At 41.2% G+C, this 27,433-nt stretch overlaps 1 protein-coding gene across 1 annotated transcript; it reads right to left on the bottom strand.

Annotated features, from left to right (window-relative positions):
- Positions 1-84: 84 nt before the first annotated feature.
- On the bottom strand, positions 85-27,349 carry ern1 (endoplasmic reticulum to nucleus signaling 1). The gene is given in 23 exon segments (XM_038700078.1): positions 85-1,504; positions 1,586-1,653; positions 2,722-2,845; positions 3,307-3,434; positions 3,666-3,813; positions 4,110-4,309; positions 4,448-4,547; positions 6,328-6,517; positions 6,622-6,712; positions 6,813-7,077; positions 7,254-7,448; positions 7,589-7,704; positions 12,560-12,719; positions 14,788-14,866; positions 15,463-15,557; positions 15,559-15,725; positions 15,815-15,916; positions 17,894-18,016; positions 18,658-18,730; positions 18,958-19,030; positions 19,206-19,239; positions 20,929-21,049; positions 27,091-27,349. Coding segments are annotated over 23 exon segments (3,309 nt in total). The 5' UTR covers positions 27,169-27,349; the 3' UTR covers positions 85-925.
- Between the last annotated feature and the right edge of the window lie 84 nt (positions 27,350-27,433).

Genomic DNA, 27,433 nt, shown 5'->3' on the forward strand with positions numbered 1-27,433 from the left:
CTTTAAGTTTCTTTTATGCACTAACCATAGTTCCATATTTCCCAATCCCCATCTTGAGATGTAGCAATCAACCAACAAGCAAAATCTTAGTATAAAAAAAAAATAGAATTTAATGTGCAAGTCATTAACTTCACTTTGACACCCTTGAAAAGTTATTATACAGGAGTTCTGCAGCCTGAACTCTAAACTCACATTTGACTACATAATCGCATGAGGATAAAATTACCTACTGTATTCAGAGGCCACCCTGAAAACCCTTTGGAACAGTCCACTCTTACCGAGTCAGAACAATAGTCTTGATTGACAAAAGAGAAGCAGTCTAGCAGCATTAACTGGAATCAAGCACATTTAGCATAGTCAACTTTAAAGATCTGTACCCATATAGCACAGTGATATTTAAAAAAAGGCACATCAGCCACATTAAATGATTTAGCATTAATGATCCAAATTCTGAATCAGTCTATACAAAAATATACATACAGTATCTGCGCAGTGAACAGGCTCACTGAGAAATACAACATTGCACAATAAAACTACGCAAGTGTTCAACAACATCCAGACATGTTTCCCACGATAGAGGCCGGATATTTTTTGGACGAACACTTTTTTTTTTTGACATGCCATAAAGTAAAAAAAAAAATTTTGCTTTGCTCAGCCCAGCTACAAGATAATGTCCAAAACCACCCCGTTTGGTTATTGACTTCCTCAAAGCAGAGACAGACTTTTGGACGGCTCTGTTCAGGAACATTTTAACCAAGGTGAGCAGAAGGCACTTAACTAAGGGCGCAGATGCTGCGCCTGGCAGTGAATCCCAGGCACTGCAGGCCCGGTCCTCACCAGCTCACGGTGCAGCAACCAAGTCCCACTTGGTGTCCACTCTTGAAGGCAATGCTCCCATGACGGGTCCACCTGACTCTGGTCCAGTTCACACTGGTTGACTGTCTAGTGTATGCGGATCTGGCAGTGTGTGCATCTCAGACTGACTGGATTCTCTTTGCCTGAGAGGAACTACAGGTGATTCTGAGGCAAATGTAGGGTTCACTGTTTGACTGTGCAAGTCAGTCTGTGTGGACAGTGCTGGCGCTGCTGGCTGCACTGTCTCAGCTGGCAAATGTGAGGATACAGGCTCATATGGTGATGCAGAGGGCACTGATTCAACAGGTGTTGTGTGACAGACCTCCACAGGCTGTGGAGAATGTGTAGCTTCCTGGGGTTGTGAGGAGGGTAATGATGTGTGTGTTGGCAGGTGTTGAGTACATGGTTCATTTTGTCTCTGGGGTTCATTTTGTGGCCCGAGGTTTGTGTAGCGGGCCTGTGTGTTTGCAAGCCGCTCTGCAGAGGAGTAGTAAGGCAGGAAGGACCTCTCAGGTGCACAGGCCCTCATGGCAAGGTAGGTGTGCATCAGCAAGTGGGGGAAGCGGGAGGTGAAGTAGGAGACAAAGTCATCAGGGATGGAGCCCAGAGTCTCCTGCACCTCAGCAGGCAACTCTCGGTAATGGTGTTTCTGTTGAAGGAGGGTCAAGCGTTAGGTCTAAAAGCAGAGATCAGTTTCTTTTAAAAACAAGACTTCAGAATACATCCCTACCTTGTTTCTCATTGCACGCAGCAGGTCTCTGACTGACCCGCCCTTATAAGAGCGAAATTTCCGCAGATCTGCCAAAGAAATACAGAAAAAGACATAAGCCCATGCATCAACCACAGAATGAATCCCTGATCATTATCCAACAAGGAACCGGTAAACAGGAAATCCTGAAATGACACAGCTGTCTTTTTATTTTATCCTGTTAATGAAGTTCCCAAACTTGACTGATCAGTGGAATTTCGGAAATAAGAATAGAGAGGCGAGTGCATAACTTTTCCATGTTTCATCAAGACAACATCTGGAGCCAGATGCATAAACAATACGCACAAAAACCACGTGTAGGCCATCTCCCACACAAACTGAGACGACAAAGACGATTATGCAGTGAGAATATGTGCACCTCACATATTTCAGACAAGGCGTACACACTGTTTTATAGATACTAGCTGTAGGTGATATGATAAGGTGGAAATAAAAGGTTTAACCTTGTGGTAAAACATTGTTTGTTTTGGTTGTTTGCCAGTTTCACTGATCTGTTATTTTTAGTATAGTGTTATTTTTGTAGTCTATACAATATTCTGTAAAATGTCAATCACAGGCTGATTTATAAAATTCATTTAAATTATTTTTGAGTTATGAATTTGATCATTGTTTGAATTTACATGCATCTGGCCCCAGGTGTCTTCATTCAAGAGAATGACAAACGGTCAAAAAAGTATGCAAAGAATAAAAAAAATTAGCTATATTTTATAAAGGGTAGTTGTTTTGTAAGTGTAGAAAAATGAGTATACTTTCATATTCTGCTGTTACAACATGCCATGTAATATACCCACATAATCTCACATTTATCAGTCAATTCATGACTACCTTAATGCCACTCAGTGGTAGTAATGCTGACAGGAAGCAGCAGGCCTCCCCACTGCAGTATATTGAGGTGACAGGATATGGCATGCAGTGCAACTATGAATGTAAATCATACAAGTCAAAGCATTTCTCCAACTAGCTCTAAAGTGAAATACTACCACAGTCCATCTGTGGAGTTCTATACTATAACCTTAAGTTTAAAAAAGCAACAAGGGAACAGGGGCCACCAGGATCTTGTATTTGATATGTTGTGTAAACATTAGCCAGTCTCACACCTGTTTGCAGTGGCACCGTGATATGCTCTCTCCAGTCACCCTTGACAACAGCCCTCCCTCCTCTCTCCAGCTGTCTCACGATTGGTCCGTCCAGCGGTTCCTTTTCTATTCTGTCGCTCACATCCTGCGAGCAAACAAACAAAGTTCCATTTCCACAAATGTCCACAGTTCATGGTGATATAGTATTTGAAAATGGCTTTACATTACATGACTTACTGTACATGATTATTACATTAATTATAAAGTACATTCATTATTCATTCAGTCATATGCTACTGTTAGGACTTAGTAAACTGATATGGTGCTTTTCATATTGTAAATATTGCAAGGAATTGCTGTTTATGTAGTCTGCATGTGCCGTTTGCCGTTATTTACCTGCATTTATGTAGACGTGAAGTGAAGTGAAGTGTGTGTGTGTGTGTGTGTGCGTGCGCGCCCGTCTGTAATAGCACAGTACACTTGCAGTCTGTACTGCACCAAGATGTGGTTAGAGTTAGCAGAGGTTTAAACCACATTGGGGGCAGCCTGAAACATATGATCTTTATGATAAAGCAGTGAACTTGTCAGATAAGTAAAAAGGCTGACCTGAAAGAACTGCAGCTCCTTCTCCAGGCTCCAGAAGAAAGGGTGTTTGAGAACGCTCTCAGCAGAAGGCCTCCTTTGGGGCTCCATGCTCAACATCTGCTCTATTAGATCTCTGGCTACAATGTCCCCTGATAAATGACACACACATGCAGGTTTTGACATTGCGCTCACAAGGTATAATCAAAACACATCACTCTTTTATAAAGATTCATGAGTTGTTGTCATTAAAAAAAGAATCCCCACAGCTTATAACAACCAATCACACAATCATCCACAGCACCCTGTTCTGCAACTTCCTAATCTAAGTTAACCACGGATAACATTACTGTTGTTGTACACCTCTGGAACACGGTCCTCACCATGTTTGTCAGTCTGCAGATAGTCGAGGCTGTATGTGCCCAGTAGGATGTTTGCTTGCCTCTGCAGAGACTTGCCAAAAGGGTGGCTTCCCTCAGACACCACGTAGTAGAACACACAACCAGCAGAGAAGATGTCAACAGCGCAGGTCTACAAGGGACAAGAGAGAGCAAAGGATGGAGGCATGTAATGAAACACACATTTACTACAAAACAATATTTGTATACAGTATCGAGTTTTAAATACTACTCTTGGTGTATTTAGTTAAGTTGTTTGCCAACCTGAAATAAACCCACTCCATTGTGTTTCTGTGTTGTTTATAGTTTTATCAGACTTCTTGCGTAGCCTTTTAAAAAGGGTATCATTTTGTGTTTCTGTTGTGAATTCTGACAACCAACAATACTTCTAACCATCACGAGACAGCTGTTCCTCTACCACTGACTCACCGGGTTGTCTTTGCAGTCCTCGCTCAGAACCTCGGGGGCAATCCAGCCTTCAGTGCCTGGCACCCCAGACCTTCTACTAAAACTGTGGCGGCCCACTGCCAGCTTCTTACATAAGCCAAAGTCTGAGATCATGGCCCGCACCCGGCCGTGGGCATTGGGCATGGACACCAGGATGTTGTGGGGTTTCAGATCTCTGTGGACTGAAGGAAAAGTATGATGGTGAAATGAGAAATACAAGCTGTCTGTTTCTTTAGTGGTGCAGATATTGTTTGGAAATACAGTACTGCCGATAACATAACATAATGAGAATCAGTTATTTTGTATTCAGTGATGGATACCTATGTTAAGAGAGTGCAGATGGGCCAGTCCTGACATGGCCTGCTGGAGAAGCATGACTGGCTCTAATCCGTAACGGTTGAAATCCTTCTTCTCCACATACTAGAAAGAGGAAAGCTCACAGTCAGTATAGTCCAATAACTATAATGGTGTCTCTCATTCATTTTAGCATAGGGGGTGTTTTCTTATAGTTTTCATGCTCCATGACTTATGACTCAATGACAAAGAATCCTTGCCATTTCCTCCACTTATTAAAGAGGTGGTATTATGCTCATTTTCAGGTTCAAAATCTTAATTAGGGGTTGTACCCAGAACAGGTTTACATGGTTTCATTTTCAAAAAACACCATATTTTTCTCATACTGCACATTGCTGCAGCTCCTCTTTTCACCCTATGTGTTGTACGCTCCGCTCATGAGATACAGAGTGATGCATCTTACTTGTACAAAATCTTTGTTGGGAATTGCACATGCACAGTTCCCAGTAAGGACTACTAGCCAATCAGAAGCAGAGAAGGGTGGGTCGTAAGAAACAAGGTAGTGTGATCCAAACCAAAGCCGCTTCAGACTGCGACCATAACCTAGCAGATGGTAAAAGTTACTCACTAGTCCACAACATCATTGTTCCACATCTTTCCATCAGGACTAAACATTGAACTGTTGCCGGTGTTCTGACGATCTATGCTACCTTGCCGAAAAATGCTACCATAGCGCAAATCAATAGACTCGACTCTACTCGTCCTGCTCCGTTTTCCATTGCAGATAGTACCCAGAGATAGTACGTAGCTTGTCATCATAGCAACGCCACACACAACAGCCGCAACGTAATGTTCAATGCGACACACACACCAGCTCTTAAAATATATCTACGGTTAAAACGTTTTAATATTACTCAGAATGTAAAGACAGATAAGCGGTATCAAAACCAAGCCGTTGTTGCTGCAGCGATCTGTGTGACGGCGGGAGCAGAGGGCTCTGTGAGCGGGCGGCTGGCCGGCCTCACACGCTCCTCCCAAGAGTTGGCACAGGCTTCTCCCGCAGCCACTTGCAGAGCTCCTCAACTCCAAAATATTCAAGCACATTTTTGTTCCATCATCACTTCTCATAAAACTGTCAATATTCGAAATCTACACAGCAGATTTCTCACCTCAAAACTTCTCAGAAGTGGATTTAGTGATGAAATTCCATACGAAAACTGTAAAACTTTCTGTTGCTGGCCTCTGTCTGGCGCAGCAATGATGATGCAGTGAATAGTGAATATTCTCTCTGACCAATCAGCAGTCTGTCGAGTTTTCACGTCACATTTTAGTATCCCTCAGCTCGCTTGGAACCTCATGGAGGTGAGGTGATACGAAAAAAAGTACCTGGAAGCAGGTACAGGTACAACATTTCTACAATGGAAAACCAAACATAGGCGAGTCGAGCCAAAGGGCCTCCGCTCAGACTAGCTTGGTTTGAGGGCGTGCCTGACCCCGCCAGCCACTTGGCAAGCTTTATGACGCGTTTTCATTGTGACGTCACAAGTAAAGGAGGGCTGTACTAGGGCTGGACTACAAACGAGCCGTTTTCAAGCAGTTCAGAGCAGAGCTTTCTGTGGGAGATGGGAACTCCCTTTGTGCTGGACTTTGGGCTTTTTCACTTTGCCAACCTGTTACATGCACAAAAAAAGATATAACTCAATATAAGTCATAATACATAAACATAACACCTCTTTAACAAACATTAAAAATCACATAGTACACTCACAGGAGAACTGCAAGCAAGTAATGCATTATTAAGGAATCATACATTAAAACTGTGCTGCTATTAGCAACATACTTGAGTTCTGCTGAAGAATAAGACACAATTAACAACATTTCCCATACTCCGAAAGCCATTCAATACCTCCTGAAGTGAGGCAGCACACAGCTCAATGGCAATGTACTGGAACTGACGGTCCCTCTCTGTGCAGAAGTAGCGGATGACATTTGGGTGCTCGTCGGACTCCCTCAGCAGCTGAACTTCCCGGTCTGCAAAGCTGAAGCACTCTGGGAGAATTCTCTTCACTGCCACTGGACGGTTGTCAAACTGACCCCTTGTGGAGAAACAATAGAATATAGCGTTTTGATATTTCTTCAGTAGTGTACAAATTAAACAAAAGCTATCATGAATACTTATTGAGAGGTTGTTCAGACTTACTTGTACACAATGGTGCCTTCAGCACCATGACCCAAGACCTCTTTGGGACGGAAAGTTATGTTTCCCACTCTGACAATATTTGAGTCCTCCTCTGATAAGACAAATACATCATTTTGCAAAGTGAAAACTGCATTAAAATGAACTCAAGTGTTGACCAATCTTGAATGTAATCTCAATTTCTCAATCCGTACCTCCGTCTTCGTGCTCGTTGGCAGAGCTTCCCAGCTCAGACACAGACAGGTTGGAGTGGTTGGAGGCGCGGGGGGTGACATTGGGGCTGCTGTGGTCTGAGCATTCAGAGCGAGTGTGGGCCACCTCTAGATAGTCGTTGTCTGGGACCAAGCCCAGGCCCACATCTGCAGTGGGAAACGGCTGCTGTCTCTGGAGCAGCTCCAACCTCTCCTCCATCTGCCTCTGGAACTCCTGGTGCTGCAGCTGCTGTTGCCTGTGAACACTCTGTGGTGAGAGGGCAGACCATGTTTAAGCCTCTAATAATAACAAAACTGTTTTATGAAGTTGTCAGTGTGTGGTTTGATCCATCCAACACTTTGATAATGCAGAGATTTGAGAGATATGGAATGTTTTCCATCTCTAGGTAGTTGCAGTCCACTAGATGGTGCCGTCTGACTTACTTTGGGGTAGGTAATCACAAAGGCTACCCAGCCAGCAAGGAGGAAAGTGGAGAAGATGATGGTGGCCATGTCTTTGAGCATAGTGTCCACAGGGGCCTCTGGACGTGCAGTGCGACCACTAATCCCAGGTTCTTGGATAGATGTTTCAGGCACAGGAGAAGGGGGGCCATCATCCATCCCACTATCATTCACCTTCTACAACACGGGGGGAGGGTGGGGTCGAACAAGTGAGGACAGGGAGGAAGAGTGTGAGAAAATTAGCACAGATGTTTTGATATCTGAAAAATCTTATAAACAAATTATGTCATGGGTCACACAGTGACAGACACACACACCTCCTCAACTTTCTTGTCAGTAGTGGGTGGGATGACATTGCCATGACTGCGAGGGAAACTGTCAGGGAACGTCTCCAGGATCTTGGTGTGAGCTTCAGGGGGTGTCTCATGATGACCTGAAATGCAAGAGTAATCTTTTTAATTATCATACTTAGCATTTATAGCTTCCTGTTTAAATGGCAAGGAAACACAATGTTTTTTTATAAACATTTTATTTATTAAGACATTCCAGCTTATAAGCACAATAAGACTTAATATAATAGTGCAACATATATATAAATTAATAATAAACTTAAATAAATACATTAACAAAAACGAAAGGAAATACAAAACAGGACAGACAAAAGAGATGAGTAAGTGACAGACTATCTTAACAGGTGGTGACATAAGATATTTTTTTAGATGAATAGCTCTGAGTAGATATTACTTATCGAAATGCTTTTCTTGTTTGATACAAGTTTGAGAACATGGGGTAGACTTAGAGCATTTAGCTTTGTGAATATGAAATTTCCCCAACAAAATAAAGAGATTCACAATGGTACATAAGTTCTTATCTTTAGATTCAAAGTAGGTAATGACATTTTTCCTTTCAACTGTGCATGTGTTGTTTTAGAATATATGTAATTCTTAAAGTCCCTCCAGAATGTGCTACAGAATGAACAGTCATAGAAAAGATGATTTAAAGTTTCTTGTTCTGTTCTACAAAAGGTGCAATTGTTATCAACAAGCATGAATTTTGAGATAAGCATGTTGGTTGGATATATTTTATGGAAATTTTTCAAATGTAATTCTCTAACTTTGTTTGTAATACAGAAACTAAAAGGAACAAGCCATGCCTTACACCAGTTAATATTGGGAAACTGAGAATTCGAGAAATTTTCCACGTTATTTTCTTTAAATTTAAAAAGCATTTTCTAATGCGTTTGCTGCTCAAAATATCAATATTATTTATATAAAGAGTATATGTGAAACACTTCTTGCTGTTTCTTATAGCTTTTCATTAGTTCCAATAAACCATTAGGTATAGATTTAAAGACTGAGCTATATTCTCTGAATGTTATTGGGAATGCCTTCTCTCTAAGAAAGGACTCATACTTAATTAATTGACCGTTACAATCAAATAAGTCCCTTAAGAAGATGATATTTCTATCAATCCAGTTTTGTAAATAAAGTGACTTGTTCCTTTTGGTGATGCATTCATTATTCCATATAATAGACTTGTGTGGAGAGAAGTTATGAGAATAGCACAACTTCCAAGCTAAAAGAGCTTGTTGATAAAATCGGGACAGTTTTAACGGTAACTTTGTGATATTATAGTGACACTTCAACAAGAATTGGAGACCTCCAACTTCTTTGAAAATGTTATGTGGGATAAAGTACCATAATGAGTCTGGTGCATTTAAGCATTCTTTTAACCATTTCACCTTGAAGGTGTAATTCAAGTCACAAAAGTCCAAAAGTTCAGAGCCTCTTCCTCCTTAGAGCCAGAGAGCACCGCTTTTATAACATAATATATAATATAACACAACTGGGTATAATATAACACAACTGTCAATATTTTTATAAAACATTTCTACAGTGGATATAAATTTTGGTCCAAAATCAAAAGTTTGGAGTGCTTTGAACAGGAAGTAGTGGTCTACAGTATCAAATGCTTTATAGAAATCGAGAAATACAAGCAGAGCATCTGTATTAATTTTGTCAGAATAGTCCAGCAAGTCAAGAACTTATACACTTTATATTGTCTTATATTTGAACTTATGTGACGTTTAGACATGAAACCTGTTTGTTTCATTTATTAGAAGGCCTTTTTTTAACCGCTTAGCAAAAATTAATGACAATATTTTGTAATTAATGTTTAAAAGAGTTATAGGTCTCCAGTTTTCGATAAGTAAATTATCTTTATCAGGTTTGGGGAGAAGGCATATTAAGCCTTGCTTCATACTTGTGGACCTCTCTTTTTTAGCAATACATTCTTATAATAATTCAAGTCGAGGACTTTCAATGATGTCCCAAAAATGTAAATAAAAATTGACAGAAAGACCATCATTACCTGGCGATTTCCCTTTTTTCATTGACAAAACAGCTTCAGAAATTTCTATTTTTGTAATGGCCTGTTCACATTCCAGTTTAAAGTGTTTAGATATAGTTGGAGTGAATTCTTTAACTGACTCAATAAATTTATCACAATCATCGACTTGAGTATTTGACTTATATATATTGCTATAAAATGAGCTAACATGTCTAGAGATGTCCAAAGGATCAGAGGTGATGTTATCATTAATTTTAAGGGTATTTATTTCTTTTGCGGTTTCTCTTCTCTAAAGCGAAGTAGTAACTAGAGTTTCTTTCCCCTTTTTCTAGCCATTTTGCTCGGGACCTTATAAAGGCCCCTTTAGTCATGTCAATATACATGTTGTCTACTTCCTCCTTTAGTTTCTTGATTCTTATTTCTTCATTTTCTGAAAGTTTATCTTTAATCAAAGCATTTAATTCATCCATAATACATATTTCTTTGGCTATGTTATTTTTTTTAAATTTCTTTACTTCGTTTTATTGCTATTACTCTGATTTTGTACTTGTAATATTCCCATTTTTGTATGTGATTCCTTTCATTGTTATCAAATGTTTTTTGCAGTTTTTTTTCACCAGATCACAGAATCCCTCATCATTTAATAATTTATTATTTAGTTTCCGATAACCACGTAAATTACTGTTTTGTTCCTGCTAAATGGATTGAGATTACTTTGTGATCAGAAAGTGGGGCATAACTATGAGCTGATTCTGAAACAAACTGTAGACAAGAGGGAGATATAAGCCATAAATCAATTCTAGATTGTAGGGATCTATTGGCATTACGCCAAGTAAACTCATTAATGTCTGGGTTTAAAAAGCACCACACATCTATAATAGACAGCTGTTGACAAATAAATGAAGTAATTTTGAATCTTGAATGTGAAATTAATCTTGCAGGTATTCTATCTACAAGATCATCTGGAGCATCATTATAATCTCACCCAATGATCAAGTGTGCTTCCTTATATTTCTTTATAAGGGCTTTCAGATGTGTGCAAACTGTTATGAGCATTGCTTTTGCTTGACCTGTATTGTTAGTTTTATAAATTGCAAACTATAAAAAAAGGTATTGTCTAATTTGAAAACTAAGATTATCCATCTACCCTCTTCTGACATCAAGGATTCAACTATGTCTCCTTTAAACTTGTTAAGGAGAATGGCGACACCTGCTGATTGTTGAGAGGAATGGCAGAAATAACATTGGTCACCCCATTGTGCTTTCCAAAACGTCACATCACAGTCTACTGAGTGTGTCCCTGAAAAATATCAAGTCTGCATTTTTTCGTCTACTGAACATAAAAATAGATTTTCTTTTGGTGCTGTCACGGATACCTCTGACATTGAGATATTATTTTTAAAGAACTAAAATAGAAGTCTAACAACGAAATAAAAAAATGAAATTATTAACTGGAAGTCTGTTAAAGGTTGTAGGAACTAGTTAAGGAAAAAACTAATTCTTAAGATAGAAAATATCAGGTAAATTAGCTTACCACCAAGTTGAATACTCTGAACACGAGTACCTAAAATATTTAGTGGGATGAACATGTTGCTCTATTAAATTGTAAACAGGGAAAAGGCAAATTAACCCATTGAGACGGGGTGACCTAATAAGCCTAGAGTTAAAATTGAACTGCTGAACTCACATTAAAAGTCGTTTAACATTCTATGCAGTGTGTCTCACACCATCGATAATGACAGCAGGTCCCTGCCATTTGGTCTTCTTTCCATCAGCATGCGCTTGCTTCACTAGAGGTCAGAGTTTGTTTCTGTCTTTCCAGCTGAGTGAGATCCTCGGTCAGCCGCAGATTCTTTTCCTTCATGACGGCGTTCAGAGAAGCTCTCCATACCTTGAATCTGAAGGTGCGCATGGTAAACTGGGATGATTTCAGCAATGATCTCCATCACCTCCTTTCTCACATCCTCATTGTTGCTTTCTGGTAGATTCAGAAGACGGAGGTTCCATCTCCTGCTATAACGCTCTGAGTCTTCTTGTTTCTCCCTCAGGGCTGCCATCTGTTCTTTCGTTTTCTTCACTGTGTCATCTGTTCCTTTCCATTGGATTTCTAGCCCTTTCATATCTTCTTGCACTCTTGCAATCTCAGCTGTATTTTTGATTACCATTTCTTCAAACTTTGAAAAGCGATCATTTAGGCCGTTAATGGCTTTTAGAATGTCAGCATTGGAGACCGTCTCATGTTCTTTGGTGCATACTTTCTTGGGGTTTGGGCTGTCCGTGGGTGTGACAGGTAGAGGTGTACATAAACCAGAGAATGATTTTTCAGGAGACACATCCATTATCAAGCCTCCTTTTTTCACATTCTTGGCGTCTCTCTTGGACATCTTGGCACACGTGCCCCGGTTATTAGCAAAACTTTGGCTAATAATAGCAAACCGTTCATAGGCTAGTTCATTCACTTTGGCTGATTAAAGTCTTTGTTCCGGCTTTGTTTAGCAGTGTAGGCGTTCTACATACAAACTTAAATACAAAAGCAACTTACAGCTTCTTCACTCAGGATTCAAATGGTCTCATTGACTTATTTTAACCGCTGGTACTTGGATAGAGACTCTTAGCTCAGAAGAAAGCGTCTGCACAGGTCGCCATCGTGGCTCTGCCCCAAAACACAATGTTGTCAATCTTACATCAACCTGATTCATTTCATCATCCAGCAGAGGGCAGTGTCAGTACAACACAGTCACTCAAAGTTCAGCGGACCATTCAAGGCCTTCTTGGTGAACAGCACTGAGAGTGCCCTAGCACATGAACTGTTAGTGAAACTTAGACTTCTTCCTTTTTAGGTGGTGGTCCTGAAACCCTCACCCTGTACCAGGAGAGGTCACATTAATCAGAGTAGGTAGTTCAGATATTACTTTGTGATGTATGTACTGATGTAGTACCTATGAGGAGCAGGTAGTTCCTCATGAAGTTGATACGGTTTCGCTCCCGGAGCGCAGCGTTGAACTTGACACTGGTGCTGGGTGTGATGACACACTCCTTGTCCTTTTCGGTCTCCTGGCTGTCAGGACCCTCCAGCATGGGGAAGGTGCTCCCCCGAGGCTGTGCGTACACACACACACACACACACACACACACACCTTGAATTGGCCTTCTTCCTCCTAGACAGGTATGTAGTATGCCTATTTTATTTGGCTGTGTACAGTCCATGGAAGTATAGGTCACAGTGGACATTATTGTGATAAAACTCATAACATAACATTTTATGTTGGCCTTGCTACCGAGCTATATCTTGCTGTTTGTGTATTATGAAGACATAACATTACTAAGTAATGTTGATAACTTTAGTTTTCTCAACAAAATTAATATTACAGAGCAACTGAATCTGTTAGTTGTAGGCTTACCTGTAACCTACGTTATAAACAGTACTAAAATAGTTTACTTTGTTTCACCATCATCATAATACAGTTATTAAAGAGGTCATATTGCTCATTTTCAGGTTCATAATCTTATTTAGGGGTTGTACCAGAACAGGTATACATGCTTTCATTTTCAAAAAACACCATATATGTGATATATTGCTGCAGCTCCTCTTTTCACCCCTGTGTGTTGAAGGCTTCGTTTTAGCTAAGGAGTGATACATCTTTCCTCTACAAGATCTTCGTTGGGAGTTGCACGTGCAGTTCGTAGTTAAGGTCTACTAGCCAATCAGAAGCAGAGTAGGGGCGGGTCGTGAGAAGCCGGTACACGCTGCTTCGGTTCAGCTGTATATCCCCATTACCAGCTTAGCAACATAGACTGAAGCAAGAGTTTCAGAGTGGCGAGTTATTATTTTGTAACAAATGTATCTTTCATCAATAAAGTTTTAACTGAGTTCTGTCTCTACATCACAGCAACAAGAGGTCACGCCATCAGAGCAGGGGCGTCCCACTCTAACTTCAAAAAGCTCTTGAAAACTCAGCTCTTCCGAGAACACTTCCTCTTATAACACCTCTAACTGCTAACCTCTAACATGCACTTCCTGTGCTCTTCTTCTTCTATCCCCTACAATTATCTTGTATTGATTGCACTTCTTTCCCTAGGTATTTACCCCATTTATGCGATATGTGCTTTTAACTCTTACTAGTATTTATTGCATTTACTAGTATTTTTGCTGCTCTTACTAGTATGTATTGTCAGTTGTAAATCTTGTGCTACATTTCATGCTTTGTTGATGCTTGTATGTTGTTTCTCAAATGTATGTTGCTTTGGATAAAAGCGTCTGCCAAATGAGTAAATGTAACAACTTTATGTCCATTAACTGCCTGGAGGGTAGCTAGTGTTTGGAAAGGAGAGGAAAGGCAGCAGGCGGATATCTTGTTACTGTGTGATGTAGCTCAGTGTTTTTCCACCGGTGTTTTTAAGAGGGCATGTCGCACTAACCGCCAGACGAGCATTATGACATGCATTTTGCTGTGTCGTCACATGGATGAAAGGCAAACGGCTGGACTACAAACGAGCCGCTTTCAGGCAGTTCAAAGCAGTGTTTTCTGTGGGAGATGGGAACTCCCTTTGGGGTGGACCTTGGGCTTTTTCACTTTGCAAACCTAGTACATGCACAAAAAGGTATATAACTATAACGAATGAAGGAGAAGGAAAAAGCAAAAAAGTATAATATGACCTCTTTAATCTTACAATCTGTGTATCCTGCAAACAGATGTGTTTAAAAAAGAACTATAGTATGTAAAATAAATAAAGTAAATAAGTTTTGTGGTTTTTTTCACATGCTTCCAAAGCAAATGCACGCAGTAACCCCATCAAAACCTTACGACAGGAGATGGTGGAAACACTAGCGCTTGAATCCAAAGGGGCCGCCAAAATCAACATGCTTTAACAACGCTGTAACTCATTTTGCATGGAGCGAGGCCTGTGACGCAAAACAACTTGAGCTGGGGCAAGCTAAGACACAACTGGAACAGGATGTATTCGTTCAAACTGGAAAACCTGGTAACCACTAACCAAAAATGAAGACTGATAAAGAAACCATGAAACAAGCAGATAAACTGCTGGGAAAGTTTGACTCAATTCAACACCTATTTTTACGATAAACATACGCGTTTTATGTTCATGTCTTACTGATAAGGAAGACATGATTTGCCTAAATGAAGATGTACATGTAACTGTCACTCACCACCACAGTGACTCCATCGTGCACCAGGGAGGGAGAAGCATACAGACTGGTAGAGTATTTACCCACATACAAAGTGGCCCTGAAAAAGGATAAAAAGCAGTCAAACAATTGCCTGCTTACTTTTGAAAATACAGTACACCGTTTACATTTCATTCTAAATATATTTGTAACAGAATACAATCCTGAGAACACACCTGGAGTTTATGTACCATTACAGATTCAAAATCAAGAGGAACTTTGAGAGTTCTTCATCATCTACCTAAATATGCGAAACTTTCACAGAGAATCGACCACTGAAAGTCCCGTTTGTTTTTTGTTGCAGAAGCAGGTGTGAACATAATATATAAAAATAAATAACAGTACTGCAGTGTGAAACTAGAGCAGAAACCCGGCCTGTCGGCACCCACTTGTAAGTTATTACATGTCTAGACTCCATCCCAACATTAAGCAATCTCACAGCTTACAAAAGTACATCATGATTTCAGCCTTTCAGTCATTTAGGTTCTTCTGATTAATAGACAAAAGGTTCCAACATGTTTGAAAGAGTGTTATGGTCTGATGTTGTCGTGTGTTTCAAACCAAATTAATCTTTTTTTCGCCCCCAAAATGAGGAATGTCAAAGTAGGAAAATAGGAAAACAAACAGACTTTGACAAAAGGTCATTAGACTGCTTACATGAACTTGTTCTTGGGCTTCTTCTCTTTGGGAAATGGGTATTTCCACTGGGTGATGCGGCCAACCTCTCCAGACATGAAAGTGAGGTAACGCAGGGGTTTCCACAGCCACATTAGTGTGGGCAACTTTGCGGAGGCCCTCGCGCTGCCAGATATACATGGCCACCACAGGAGAGTTATAGTTCTGCACCCACTGTACGTCTCCCGATTCGCTGTCAACGGTCACCACGAGGCCGTCACCATTGGACACAAAATGAGCCATCTCTGTGGGGAACCAAAGAGCAAGCAGGTGATGGGCACTGTCGGTTAGAAACTCGACAAAACAAAGGAGCTACAGTGTCGAAGAGTCTTACTGTATTTGGTGTCATCGTCAGGAAGGGTGGAAGCGTAGTCAGAATAGGTGGCATTCCAGCGCAACTCTCTGCTCTTGGTGTCATACATGGTGATGGTGTACTCTGACAGGGAGATGAATAACAAGACAATATTCACACAGGGAAAAAAATATTTGTATTGCTTTGCTTTCCTTAAAAACATACACAAAAGGCTTTCAGTCTCCATTTCTGTGTGAAAGTGCAAAGTGGTGTTTCATTTCCTTCAATTCAAAAATGGGATTCTTAGAATGGAAAATGTGGAGACGCTGTGAAACAAAATCCAGCATCTATGCTGTTGGGTGACAAATTGAGCTTTGAGTTGACACCAAGGATTTCTATCAGGAATTCAATCTGCTCTATGGCCCTATCCACACTACTCCGTTTTTGTTTAAAAACAGAGCTTTAAAACAAATATGATCTCTTGTTGTGTATGTTTCTGAATGTAAATCTGGAGTTAAAAGCGACTGTGGTGGTGGAAAACAGACTGGAAGTCGTCCCAAAGTAATTACGGAGCCATACACAGTAGTACAAATGTAGGCTATAGGTGTTATTTGCACGGTACAAAATATATTAATAAAAATACCAAATCAAAAATCTGTCAGCATTGTGTTTCTGCTTTGCATGACTTATAAGACCCAATCAGAGAGTCAAACGTGAGTGTCTGCGTCATCGTTTCTGAAGTCCATTTTTGCCAGTACGCACAACATTCTCCGGAGTTTTAAAACGAAAAACAGGGTCAGCAGCATTTTTAAACTTCTCCGTTTTACATCTTTAGCCCCTTTTCCACTGCATAGTACCAGCTCGACTCGCCTTTGTTTGGTTTCCCATTGTGGAAAAGTTGTACCTGCTAACAGATACTTTTTTTCGTATCACCTCCGTTGAGGTTCCAAGCGAGCTGAGGTGATACTAAACTGTGACGTGAAAACACAGCAGACTACTGATTGGTCAGAGAGAATCGTCACTTTTCACTGCATTATCATTGCGGGCGCCTGACAGAGGGCAGCAACAGAAAGTTTTATATTTTACAATTTTCATATATAATTTCATCACTAAATCTACTTCTGAAAAGTTTTGGAGGTGAGAAATCATCTGTATAGATTTCGAATATTGACAGTTTTACGAAAAGTGATGGCAGAACAAAAATGTGCTTGAAAGTTTTCGGAACTGAGAAGCTCCGCAAGTGACAGCGGGGAAAGCCTGCGCCAACCCGCGGGAGGAGCTCCCGAGGCCGGCCAGCCGCCCGCTCATAGAGCCCTCTGGTCCCACCGTCACACAGACAGCTGCAGCAACAACGGCAGAGGAAAAACGCAGTAGTGTGGATGGGGCCTAAGTCCTTACCTACTATTACCACCCCAGCTGCCCAAGCATTAAGCACTGGGGACAGACTGGGGGCTGGTCTTGTTGAGGCAAAGGTGTGGATAGCTTTAGAGATGAGCAGGAGGTAAATCAGGGTTTGGCAACACTACGGGATTATAGCATGCAAGACAAATAGGCTTGTTAATTAGCCAGATTAAATCAACAATTGAATGGGATTGTCTTGAGGATGGCTGCCTCTGTGTTCTGGAGTGCGTTGTTTTGTTTTCTGCTCCGATACCCTGAGCTCTCTAACTAGAGAAGAGCCCATGAACAGCAGGTAAACTACGGCAGCGGAAAGTTTATCAAATGTCTCACCAGAGAGGAGAATATTTTGGATCACTTTACACCACAGTTAGCACTGCCTGTCACACCGTCCCCCAAAGCTGCACTGGGACACTGAACACATTATGGTGTTTTCAGTCCTATTGTTTCAGTCTGCCGCAGGCCTAATCAACAAGGCCCAGGACCCCCACTGACACGTCCCGGTCCACTAGTGTTGCACATCTTATCGTGAATTTTTTATTTTATATTTATGATTCTTGACCTGCAGTGTTTGCTTTATCTTTCTTTACATTTTCTATGTACCATTTTTATACACCTGAATACCAAAGAAAATTCCTTGTATGTGTAAACCCACTTTGCAATAAAGGTGATTCTGAAATGATGATCGTGCTGAGAAATGGCGGCGTTTGTGTTTATTTTTACCTGTGCGTCCCAGATAGAGAAGAGATGAAGAGGGACACAGCATCTCAGCAAAGGAGGAAGTCAGGGTCTGCTGTTTCTCACCAGTCAGCAAGTCCACCACATACCACAGGTCCTGCTTCTTACCTGTACATGAGCACATAATCAAACAAAATGATTTACCTCTAAATACATATTTCTCTTGGCAAAAGCACAACATATATTTCAGTTTCATAATCGTATCTGTTAATGAAACCTCTTAACCCTGACAGAGAGATCAATCACAGCCTCTTTGTACTAGTATGTCAGTTATTTTGTCAATACAGGGAGAGGCAGTAATAAACCGGATCACAGATTATTATCAGAGGAATGTCAAAACCAAAGAGTGAGAATTTGAACCTTTAGCACTTTCAAACCTTTGCATCTCCAGTGTGCTTGGTGACAGCAGCAGCTTCAGTTGAATGGAAACAAAAGAGTCACGGATAATGACTGTTGGGAGGCAAATGTCACCCGCTTCTCTTTAAACAAAGACTAGCAGTCACTATGGTAGATTACCTTTCCTCTGTTAACTGTTGTAAATTCAAAAGAGCACAGGCTACAACCGCAGGTGGAGTGGAATTGAAAAAGGTACTGTAAAATATTCAGTTAAAGCCAGATAACACCAGCTCATTCAGGTGAGGAGACACACTGGGACATAGACTGCACAAGTTTATCGATAAGGAATCTACAAAACGTGTTTTTAAGCAAAAGGCATAATATGATAATACCCATTTGAGAATGAGCCTTACCCATGTAAAGGACTCCATCAGAGCTTCGACAAGGAGAAGCTTGGACTAACTCAGGGATAGTGAACGGCAATTTCTGTTTGAGCAAAATGGATAAATGAGCATTAGATAGATGACCATAACATGCTGTATGTCATATGACAAGGGAAACATCTGCTACAACTTCAGAGTGAGGCTGCATAACTTTCAGCATGACTTATAAACACATATGTGAGAGGTGTTTCTACAGAACAGGGAACTGAACACTGTGTTTCTTACAAAAGAGGGGAGATTATAGTTTGCGATAAAATGATTTCCTCTTACTGTGAGGCCTTCGTTGTTCTTTCCTCCCATAGAGTACAGGCTGCCATCATTGGGGTCAGGCAGGAAGGCTGGTCTAAAGAAAAGATTTAAGAATATGCATCACATCTCCAGTTCAGTAAAGGAAGTGACAGACAGAACAAGCTCAACAGGTTACCAAATCCATTCACCATGTTTTGGTACAGACAGGCGCAGTACACAAGAATATACGCACATACACCTGTGTGGAAAATAAGTCCAAAGGTACTTACTCTGCCACATGTGTGGGGACCTGAAGAACTGGATCTGTGAAGAGCAAAAATTACAGGACAAGTCAGGATTGACAAGAACCAGTGCACACAGTACAGTGCAGTACACTCATTTGCCCTCCCCCACTGGGCAGCTATTAGCTTCCATTAAGTGAAGAATGAAAATTAATTTGGTTGAAAATGACTGAGTTGACTGGAAACTCACTTGGGATAAAGTATATGATGCATCAATCAGTCCATCCATGTTTAAAGTCACTACAAGTTTATTTTCATACCATGTGACATGACTGGCAACTAATAGCTGCATAGAAGGAGAGGGAATGCATTTAAAGTATTTGAAACACTGCCACCAATAATGTAGAAGGTTACCACACAACAATAGCTCTTTAAGCCAAGAGCCAACTGCCACTGGTACTAGACAAACACACACACCTCCCTACAGTGTGAACATACAGGGCGTGGACCAGATGGTGCTGATCTAAGGTGCCCGAAGGGGTCAACAACAGTGGGGGCAGGGTAGGGCGTAGGATTACCTGAAGGTGGTCAATGTCTAGTGCTGAAGAAGCAACAGCATATACATGTTCGCAAAGTCAACAGAGAGTGACTAGCAAACAGCGAGAGGACACGCACGTGGGCTGAGTTGTACCGTCTTGGCCCAGGGAAAAGAGGTCTGCTTCCCCCTCATTATGTGGGTGTACGGTTGCCTGACAGCACAACAACAGGTGTGTGCAGAGCCTGGTACAGAACTGGTCACATTTATATTCAATAGCTCTTCCAGAAAAACAGATGATGCGGAGGAAGCAGCCTCTGGCTCTGATTATTTATGACTTGGGTATTAGTAGGAATAACCAGGACTCGTAGGTTCAAAACAACAGTAGTTTTAACATATCATAAAGTCTTGCGAGCCTTAAAAATGTGAGGGAAATGTGAGAAAATGTGAGTTTAGAAGAGGAAATGTCTTCAGTTTTCATACTATGTCGCTTATTCTAAGAAAGATAAACGTCCCGAAACAACGTGCGCCCATATTAATATAGTAATACATAGTACATGCTGTGTGTGTAGGTGAGACTACAGAAAAGTTGCAACCCTTGCCCACTCTGACCTTGATTACAGGCTATATTTGCCCCTCTCTCAGTTAATCATTACCCAGTTTCCATGCCTAACAGAACATCTCACAACATTTTCCTCAGGTTAATCCCAGAAAACACTGCCTATAAATCAAGTTCGTATCAGTATTCTTTCACCTAATTAATTACAATTACATTTTTAAATAATCAGAGGTCATAATGTGAACATAGAACTGTTTTAGTCCCATGTTTACACAAATATTACTGGGGCAAACAAACCTTAAACAGCATTAGAAAGTATTAAGGACTACGGTGTAAATCTTGTCTAAAATCAGGAGTGGCAAAGCATTGAAATCCTTTGGTTAAAATATTGGTGGTGGGGACACCATTCAACACCCGAAATCAGGTAACAAAATGGACATGGCATAAACGTTTCATATGTGGCCCCCAATTTGTTAAATTCTTAAGTTAATTAAAGCTGTATTGTTGTATTGTACTGAAAATGACAGTCAAAGAACAGCAGTGGGATTTCCCTGTGGCAACACACAATAACTTGTTTTTACAGATGTAACCCAAATAGGGAACTGTTCCTTATGAAAAAGGCACACAAACAAAAACCTGGCAAAGAGTTGCACTCGGCTCAAGTCTTCTCCTTTTACCTTCTTTCAGAGTCCATTTAATAGAGCCTGACTTCTTGCTAACAGCGTGCAGGTTTCCATCCAGGGTTGACACGAAGAGCAGGCTTTCAGGAAGGGACACTGTACTGGCACTGCACAACCCCTACAGAAACACAACACAAAACTTATATAGTCAACCACATCTCTACTCCACAATGAAATATCAAAGAAGCGTTTTTATAATGCACATAAATCAGAGTGATAACATGTTAAACTCAGGCATTAGCAAGCAGGCATGTGAGAGCATGCATGCTCCAACTTAAGTCCACGGGTTAGGTCAAAATGTGTGTTCCTGCATTGAGGTTGAGAATAAAGACTTCAGCTTTTCTCACACATTACTTTTTCCTCACACACACCTGGCCCAAACACTATTACTTATTCACACACTGATATGAACAAATCTAGTAGAAGCTGAATCATTGTCTGACCAAAAAAAGAAGAGCCCTGTTTTCATCATCCTCCCGGTATAGTGAGCCTTTTTTGCTGGAAGGGGGGGATGGGGTGGTGAGTTTCCCCAGGATGTATGCCACCTTGGCCTGCATTAAAAATCAATGAACTTCAAATCAATACCTTAAAACGTCAGCTAAAGAACAAAGCAGGGGGAGGGAGTGACTAGCTAGGTAACAGAGGGCAGGCAGCTGGATGAGCACTCAGAGGGTTCAAAGTAACAGCCGGAGCAGAGGGTTGCAGCATGGAGGAAGGTAAACAAACTGGGCATGGGGCTGAGCACGTGTGTACGTTCTTATCAGCAGCACTGCACTTGTGCTGCCACCGAGCACACCTTTTAAGGTTAGTTTGGCTTTCTGAATGGATTTCACAATGAACGGAGTGAAGAAAGTGCTTCAACTTCTCTTTGCACAGATGAACAGTGGGAAGATAGGCCATATGGGAACCCTTCCTTCCAGAACCTTTAACTCCCACTCAGACGTATCAGGGACACGAACAGACATGGGAATACATGGACTGGTTCGTTATATGATAGATGCAGATAGTGTATTGCTTCTTTGTTACATGCACAAACAGTCTGAGTTACACAATGAGAAAAGTCACCAGAGTTAATTGCCAGACGAAGATGCAGCATATCCAGTGAAAACCACTGAACCCAAAACCACAGCGGCAGCTAAACGACCCAGCCTCATGATTTGGCTTATGCCAGAATTAACAACACTGTGGGGTGATGTGCGCTCCACTCACCCACTATGGAATTCAGAAAACGCTGCTCTAGATAACCAAGCCGTGGGCTTCTTATGGTTTTTGGCACCAATGTGCAGGAAGAGGTCCAGTGAGAGAGCTCTGACTGCCCACCAAACCCAAGCAGACAGTGAACTCAGCCTGACCAGTCGGTGTACTTTGATATAAGATGTTCTTCTTCAAGATTATATGTAACTGTTCCACATTAGCTTTGTCAACTAAAAAGAGTTAAGGAGGCTGGAAGAACTTTAATTGATTTCTTACCAACCTATTATGACATAGCTCATCAGTGTTTTTCAGACCTCATTCTCCTGCTGAAACCCAGAGGTATTGATCGACATCCCTGACTAATCCTCCTCAAATGGTCCCTGGTGGGGGGAGGGGGTGCAAATAGCCCATACATATAATGCAGATTACCAATCTTTAATTACTAACACACCCTTCTGGGCATTTAACCACTTTTGAGGAAATAAGGAAAGTGGGAGTTGAAGTGCTCTTAAATCAGCACCAGGGCTAGATGCCTGGGCATGTGGAATGGAGAGCAAATGCAACCACCATCACCAAGTCACAAAGTCACAGCGTGTTGCTTTCTTAGTCACAAGGCTTGCATTTCCTTACAAAACCAATATCATAAAAAATGACCAGTGCATGAGAATCTGACAAACAGCAAGCTGTTTTTTACACCACTCTCATGTGTGTTCTTTAGCTGAAACTTAAAAATGGGAAAATACAAGCCTGTTATAGCTAGCCAAACAGAAACCAAGGGCAAAACAACCCCATACACAGAAAAGTTTCACAGTTTGCTTACCAATCCCCCTGCTGTAGTCTCATATCCTATATGTGCATTTGTGTCAATATTGGGCACCTGCGACTGTTCCCACTGGGCTGCACACTCACAAGCATCACAAAACTGTACTGAGAGAATCATAACTAACCCCCCCCCCGACCTCTACCAGAGGATGTTTGGTTTCGCAAGCAAATTACTTTCTTAACATCTGTTAGCCTCGTAGTTTTGGACTGCTGAATAGTCCACAGTTTTAGGCTTCAGAGACATCTGGTTTACAAAGTCTGGCTGCTCAGAGTGACCAGGGAGGTGAGTTATAAAGCTTGTTTAGAAGGCTTAAACATCGGGGCCTTCCCTCTCATTTCCCCATTCTGTGTATAACAGAACTGTTACGTTGTTGCGTAAGCAAGTTACACAATACTACAGAAATGGGCAAAACCAAGGTTTTGGCAAGTTCTGAGGTCTCCACTTTCTCTTCTGCAATGAGGCCAGACACGACTATAAAAAAGGGACACGGATTACAACGCTCTTGATATTACTGTTAGCAGGCTGGAGTGTCACTGCGCTTCACAGCCTCTTGCATGGCAGACCAAACCCGAAACACAGGACAAGCTGCAATTGGCAGTTCTCCCACTTTAGTAGTACACCTACATTATAACCCCTTTGTCAGACACTCGGCTCTTTCAAGACGGTGAAGTATTACCTCACCAACCAATAGTTAGAGGTGTTTAAACCAGGGCACCTCGGCAAAAGCTGATACATGTAATCACTTGTCTTGAAGAAAGAACTGCCAGGGCAAAGACTAAGAGACAGGCTGTCTCTTTATAGAAGAAAGACTGGAGACATACACGAGACCCAGAGGGAGGGGGTGACTCTGTGAGCAAAGAACGGTAAAGATGGAGAGATGGTCCAATCTGTAGCTGACATTCATTACAAAGGAGATAATTAGTGTTCGTAAAAGTATCACAGCCATTGCTGCTCTGCATCCTGGAAGAAACCTTTTTGAGTGTTACTTTTAGGATGGATCCACATTATGTGACAGTGTAACATGCCAGAAACAGACTTTGGGCAGCCGCTTACTGCTGCACAGCACACACACATACACACACCAGACAGACAATATTAATGGTGGGACTCCATGAGCAACAAGTGTGTGGATGAATTACATACGGCCAGATTAATTGGTTGTGTGACCTGAAACACTGATGCATTCTGTTTGGCTGTCTTACTGGGTGTGTGAAATGGACGCAATGGTTTCCATTTACTGTATGACCTGTATGGCTGTTATGTGGTCATTTGGAGATATAGGCGAGCGAAGAGGGAAGATATGGACTTGGTTGCCAAATGTAATGACATATGACTAATAAATGAATCACTTTTGAAATTAGTAGTAGCAAGAAAAATGTATTAAGCGTCTGATGTGCGAGTTTGACTACAGATAACATGGTACAGATAAAGTGGTGGCTTTAGCAGGGTCACTTATGTAGGAGGTTTCTGTGAAAGTGTTTAAAAACAGAAAACAATGAAGGGGTGATTGGTATCGGAAATTCTAATGACTGAGTGAATGACTCATAATGTGGTCCCTAAAAGGCCCCCCTACCATGTGTCTGTTAAGAGACAAAAACTCATATGTAGGTGAGACTATAACTAAAAGATATCCTCAGTGTTTTAATTGGGCCTAAACTACAGTTACCTCATTTCTGTTGAAAACTCTCTTACCACCAACTTGTTTGCAGCTTGCAGACAAAACCTAACACAGGAACCAAGATATAGCCTACTTATCTCACATCTGGTTGGCATGGGAGGTGTGGTGCAAAGTCATCAAAAATAAATATGTTTTGAAAGTCAATTAATAAATCCCTTCATGTACATGAGAATGTGAGCAACACTTCATTAAGAACAGCCTGATGATCCATCAGTCTTAAAGTCCTAGATGAAAGTAGAGGTTTCCCTTCATGGCTGTATAAAGATGATGGGGGTGTTTGATTTCCTTCACAGTCTCAGACACAACAGATTATGGTAAGGACCATTGCCTTGAGGGCATAACTATTAGTGGAGATCACTTGAGGCATTTTAGCAACCTTTCTGGTGAACACAGTCTATCAGCTGCTCTCTGCATGGTGTTGCTTCAGTGGGGAGGATGTCACGTGCCGGCAGTCGTTCAGGCACACTTAGTCAAAACACAGCAAATCTGCTCGTGTGATAAGATAGTGAGACAGCTCGAATCAGCCTAATTTAGTTCTACAAATAGGCAACAAAATTAAGAAACAAAATATGGTCACAGTGGCCAAGCAATGGAACAAACTTGGGCTGAGGGACATATTGTAATCTAAAGTCAGTTATCAGTCTTTTAAGGAGCAGTAGCGTTGTTATAAAGGGCCAGCAGACGTGTGAAGTGAGACATGAGAATAATGTGAGAAATAGTATTTTTAAAAACAGACTGTAATAGCAGCTGAATCATCTAGCTAGATTTTAGTCACCGACACATCCTCCTTAATATGGAAAATCAGCTGGCCTTAAAAATAACTCAACTGTAAACAAGAGACGGTGAAAAGAGAGACATACAAGTCTTTCCTGTGTTGCTCTTTGACTTGTACGTCTCTCTCTCTCTCTCTCACACACACACACACACACACACACACACACACACTTATCCAGCCTTGTGTGAAAATCTATAGATAGCCTATCATTTGTCACTCCCACTACACCAGCAGACTGTTTAACAGGCTAAGAGAAGAACCTGAGACTTGATAAGGGATTATACAGCTGGTTTAATCTGCTGCTTAGCTATAGGGGTTTACTAGTTTGGTAGCTAATGTATCTACCTGGAGTCTTTCCAGGGATCTGGCTCAGTTTCAGCAAGTTGGCTAGCTTCCTTTTGTGACACACACTTATACTATGTAATCCATTCTCTGTTTACAATTACCTTTAGTGAAAATTAAATAGGATTAGGGCTGAAATGATTCATCAATTAAATAAATTAATTCGATTACTAAAAAGCATCGATGCTTGTTTAATCCAACTATATAGCATACTGTTTTACACGGACATTTATTAGGGTCGCACTTCGCCCTTCATTGGTACTGTACAGTCATAATGCTTGTGTATCACATCATTTTGTATGTTTAGGTGGCATGGATGTTTATGTGGTTATTTTGTACTGGCCTGAATAAAGCTGAGCATAATTTAAATCAACCTCACCACAAAGCTTCATCATGCATAATAATGCCGTGCTTTGGCGTGGAACCTTTGAAATTAGAGGCTACAGATGCTACACACTCACACAGTCTCTGTCCCGCTAACATCAGAAGGCTTTCATAAAGTCTAGCGCAAGTGTGGATGGTAGACACTGGTAAGAGTCATCCTTCAAACTTAGCCTCAGTACAGAGACAGGTAAAGCTTCTGTTTTTACTGTTTGATCTAAATGTGTCTCCTGTTTGTCTATTTAAGTATTTATGTCTTCAGACATACTGGTGAGCACAATATCACAGACCAAACTTTCACAAACACATCAACCCATCACTGCTTCTGGTTTGCCACCTTCGCACCATGTATGTACGAACTAAGTAATATGCTAATACTGAATGATTAGGTGCTGCTGGTGAGTAAGCAGAGGACCTGTGTTCAGTCTTGTGAAAAGATAAGGAGGTGTTGAGATAACATGCAAGCAGTAGAAATATTACCATATCACCAAGCCTCAACATCAACACACTGACCTTAGTATGAGGTACAAGACTAACGTTAGGTTTCCACAGTGGTAATACTAAAGTAAGTTAGCTTTTCTTAAACTCACCAGTTTCCTGATGCGATTCTGAGCTACTAATGGGGGAGTTATTGAAAAGACAGCCTAGCTTTCCTTGATTTGTGACACTGGACTGATAATGAAATGTTGGCAAAGTTGATTACAGGGTTTCTAAAGCACACATTACTTAAAAACGGGTGCTTTTAGCCAACAAGCTAACGTTAACGCTAGCTTACTTCTGTCAGGTCAAGACTACACGCAGCATGCAGGCAGAACTAAAGGTTCATTGAATTACACATATTTAAGTTTGGACTTGTTCTATTTGTGGGACTAAAAGCGAAACGTGGAGTGAGAAGTGTAGTTAAGCGGATAACTCCGAGCTAATGTCAACTACCTTAAGCTAGCTTATCCAGTTAGCCCCTCTTACCTTTTGTGGGAGACAAGCGCAGCAAAGCAACGCTAAAATGCACCACAACCGGGTCCGACTGCTCACTGTCCAGTCCATATTTTCTGGTCTCAAACCGGGATAGACAGCTGGTCCGGAATGGCCGTTGACTACATAGAAAACGTGATTTGGCCAACAACCAGATGCTACGAATGTTTTTTTATTTATTTCAACGTTGTAGCTTTGAGCCAGCAGCAGTGGGTACAACGTTAGATCCGCTTCTTCCTGAAATGAAAACCTTGGGGGTTGGACTTTGGGATAGATGTCCACACGATGTGGAGGAGGGGAAGTGAAGAGTCAGTATGAGCCAATGAGAAAAGGCCCA

Source organism: Micropterus salmoides, unplaced genomic scaffold (genome assembly GCF_014851395.1).
Source record: "Micropterus salmoides isolate LMB-PRFRI ecotype aquatic unplaced genomic scaffold, ASM1485139v1 Ms_hic_scaffold_10, whole genome shotgun sequence".
NCBI lineage: Eukaryota > Metazoa > Chordata > Actinopteri > Centrarchiformes > Centrarchidae > Micropterus > Micropterus salmoides.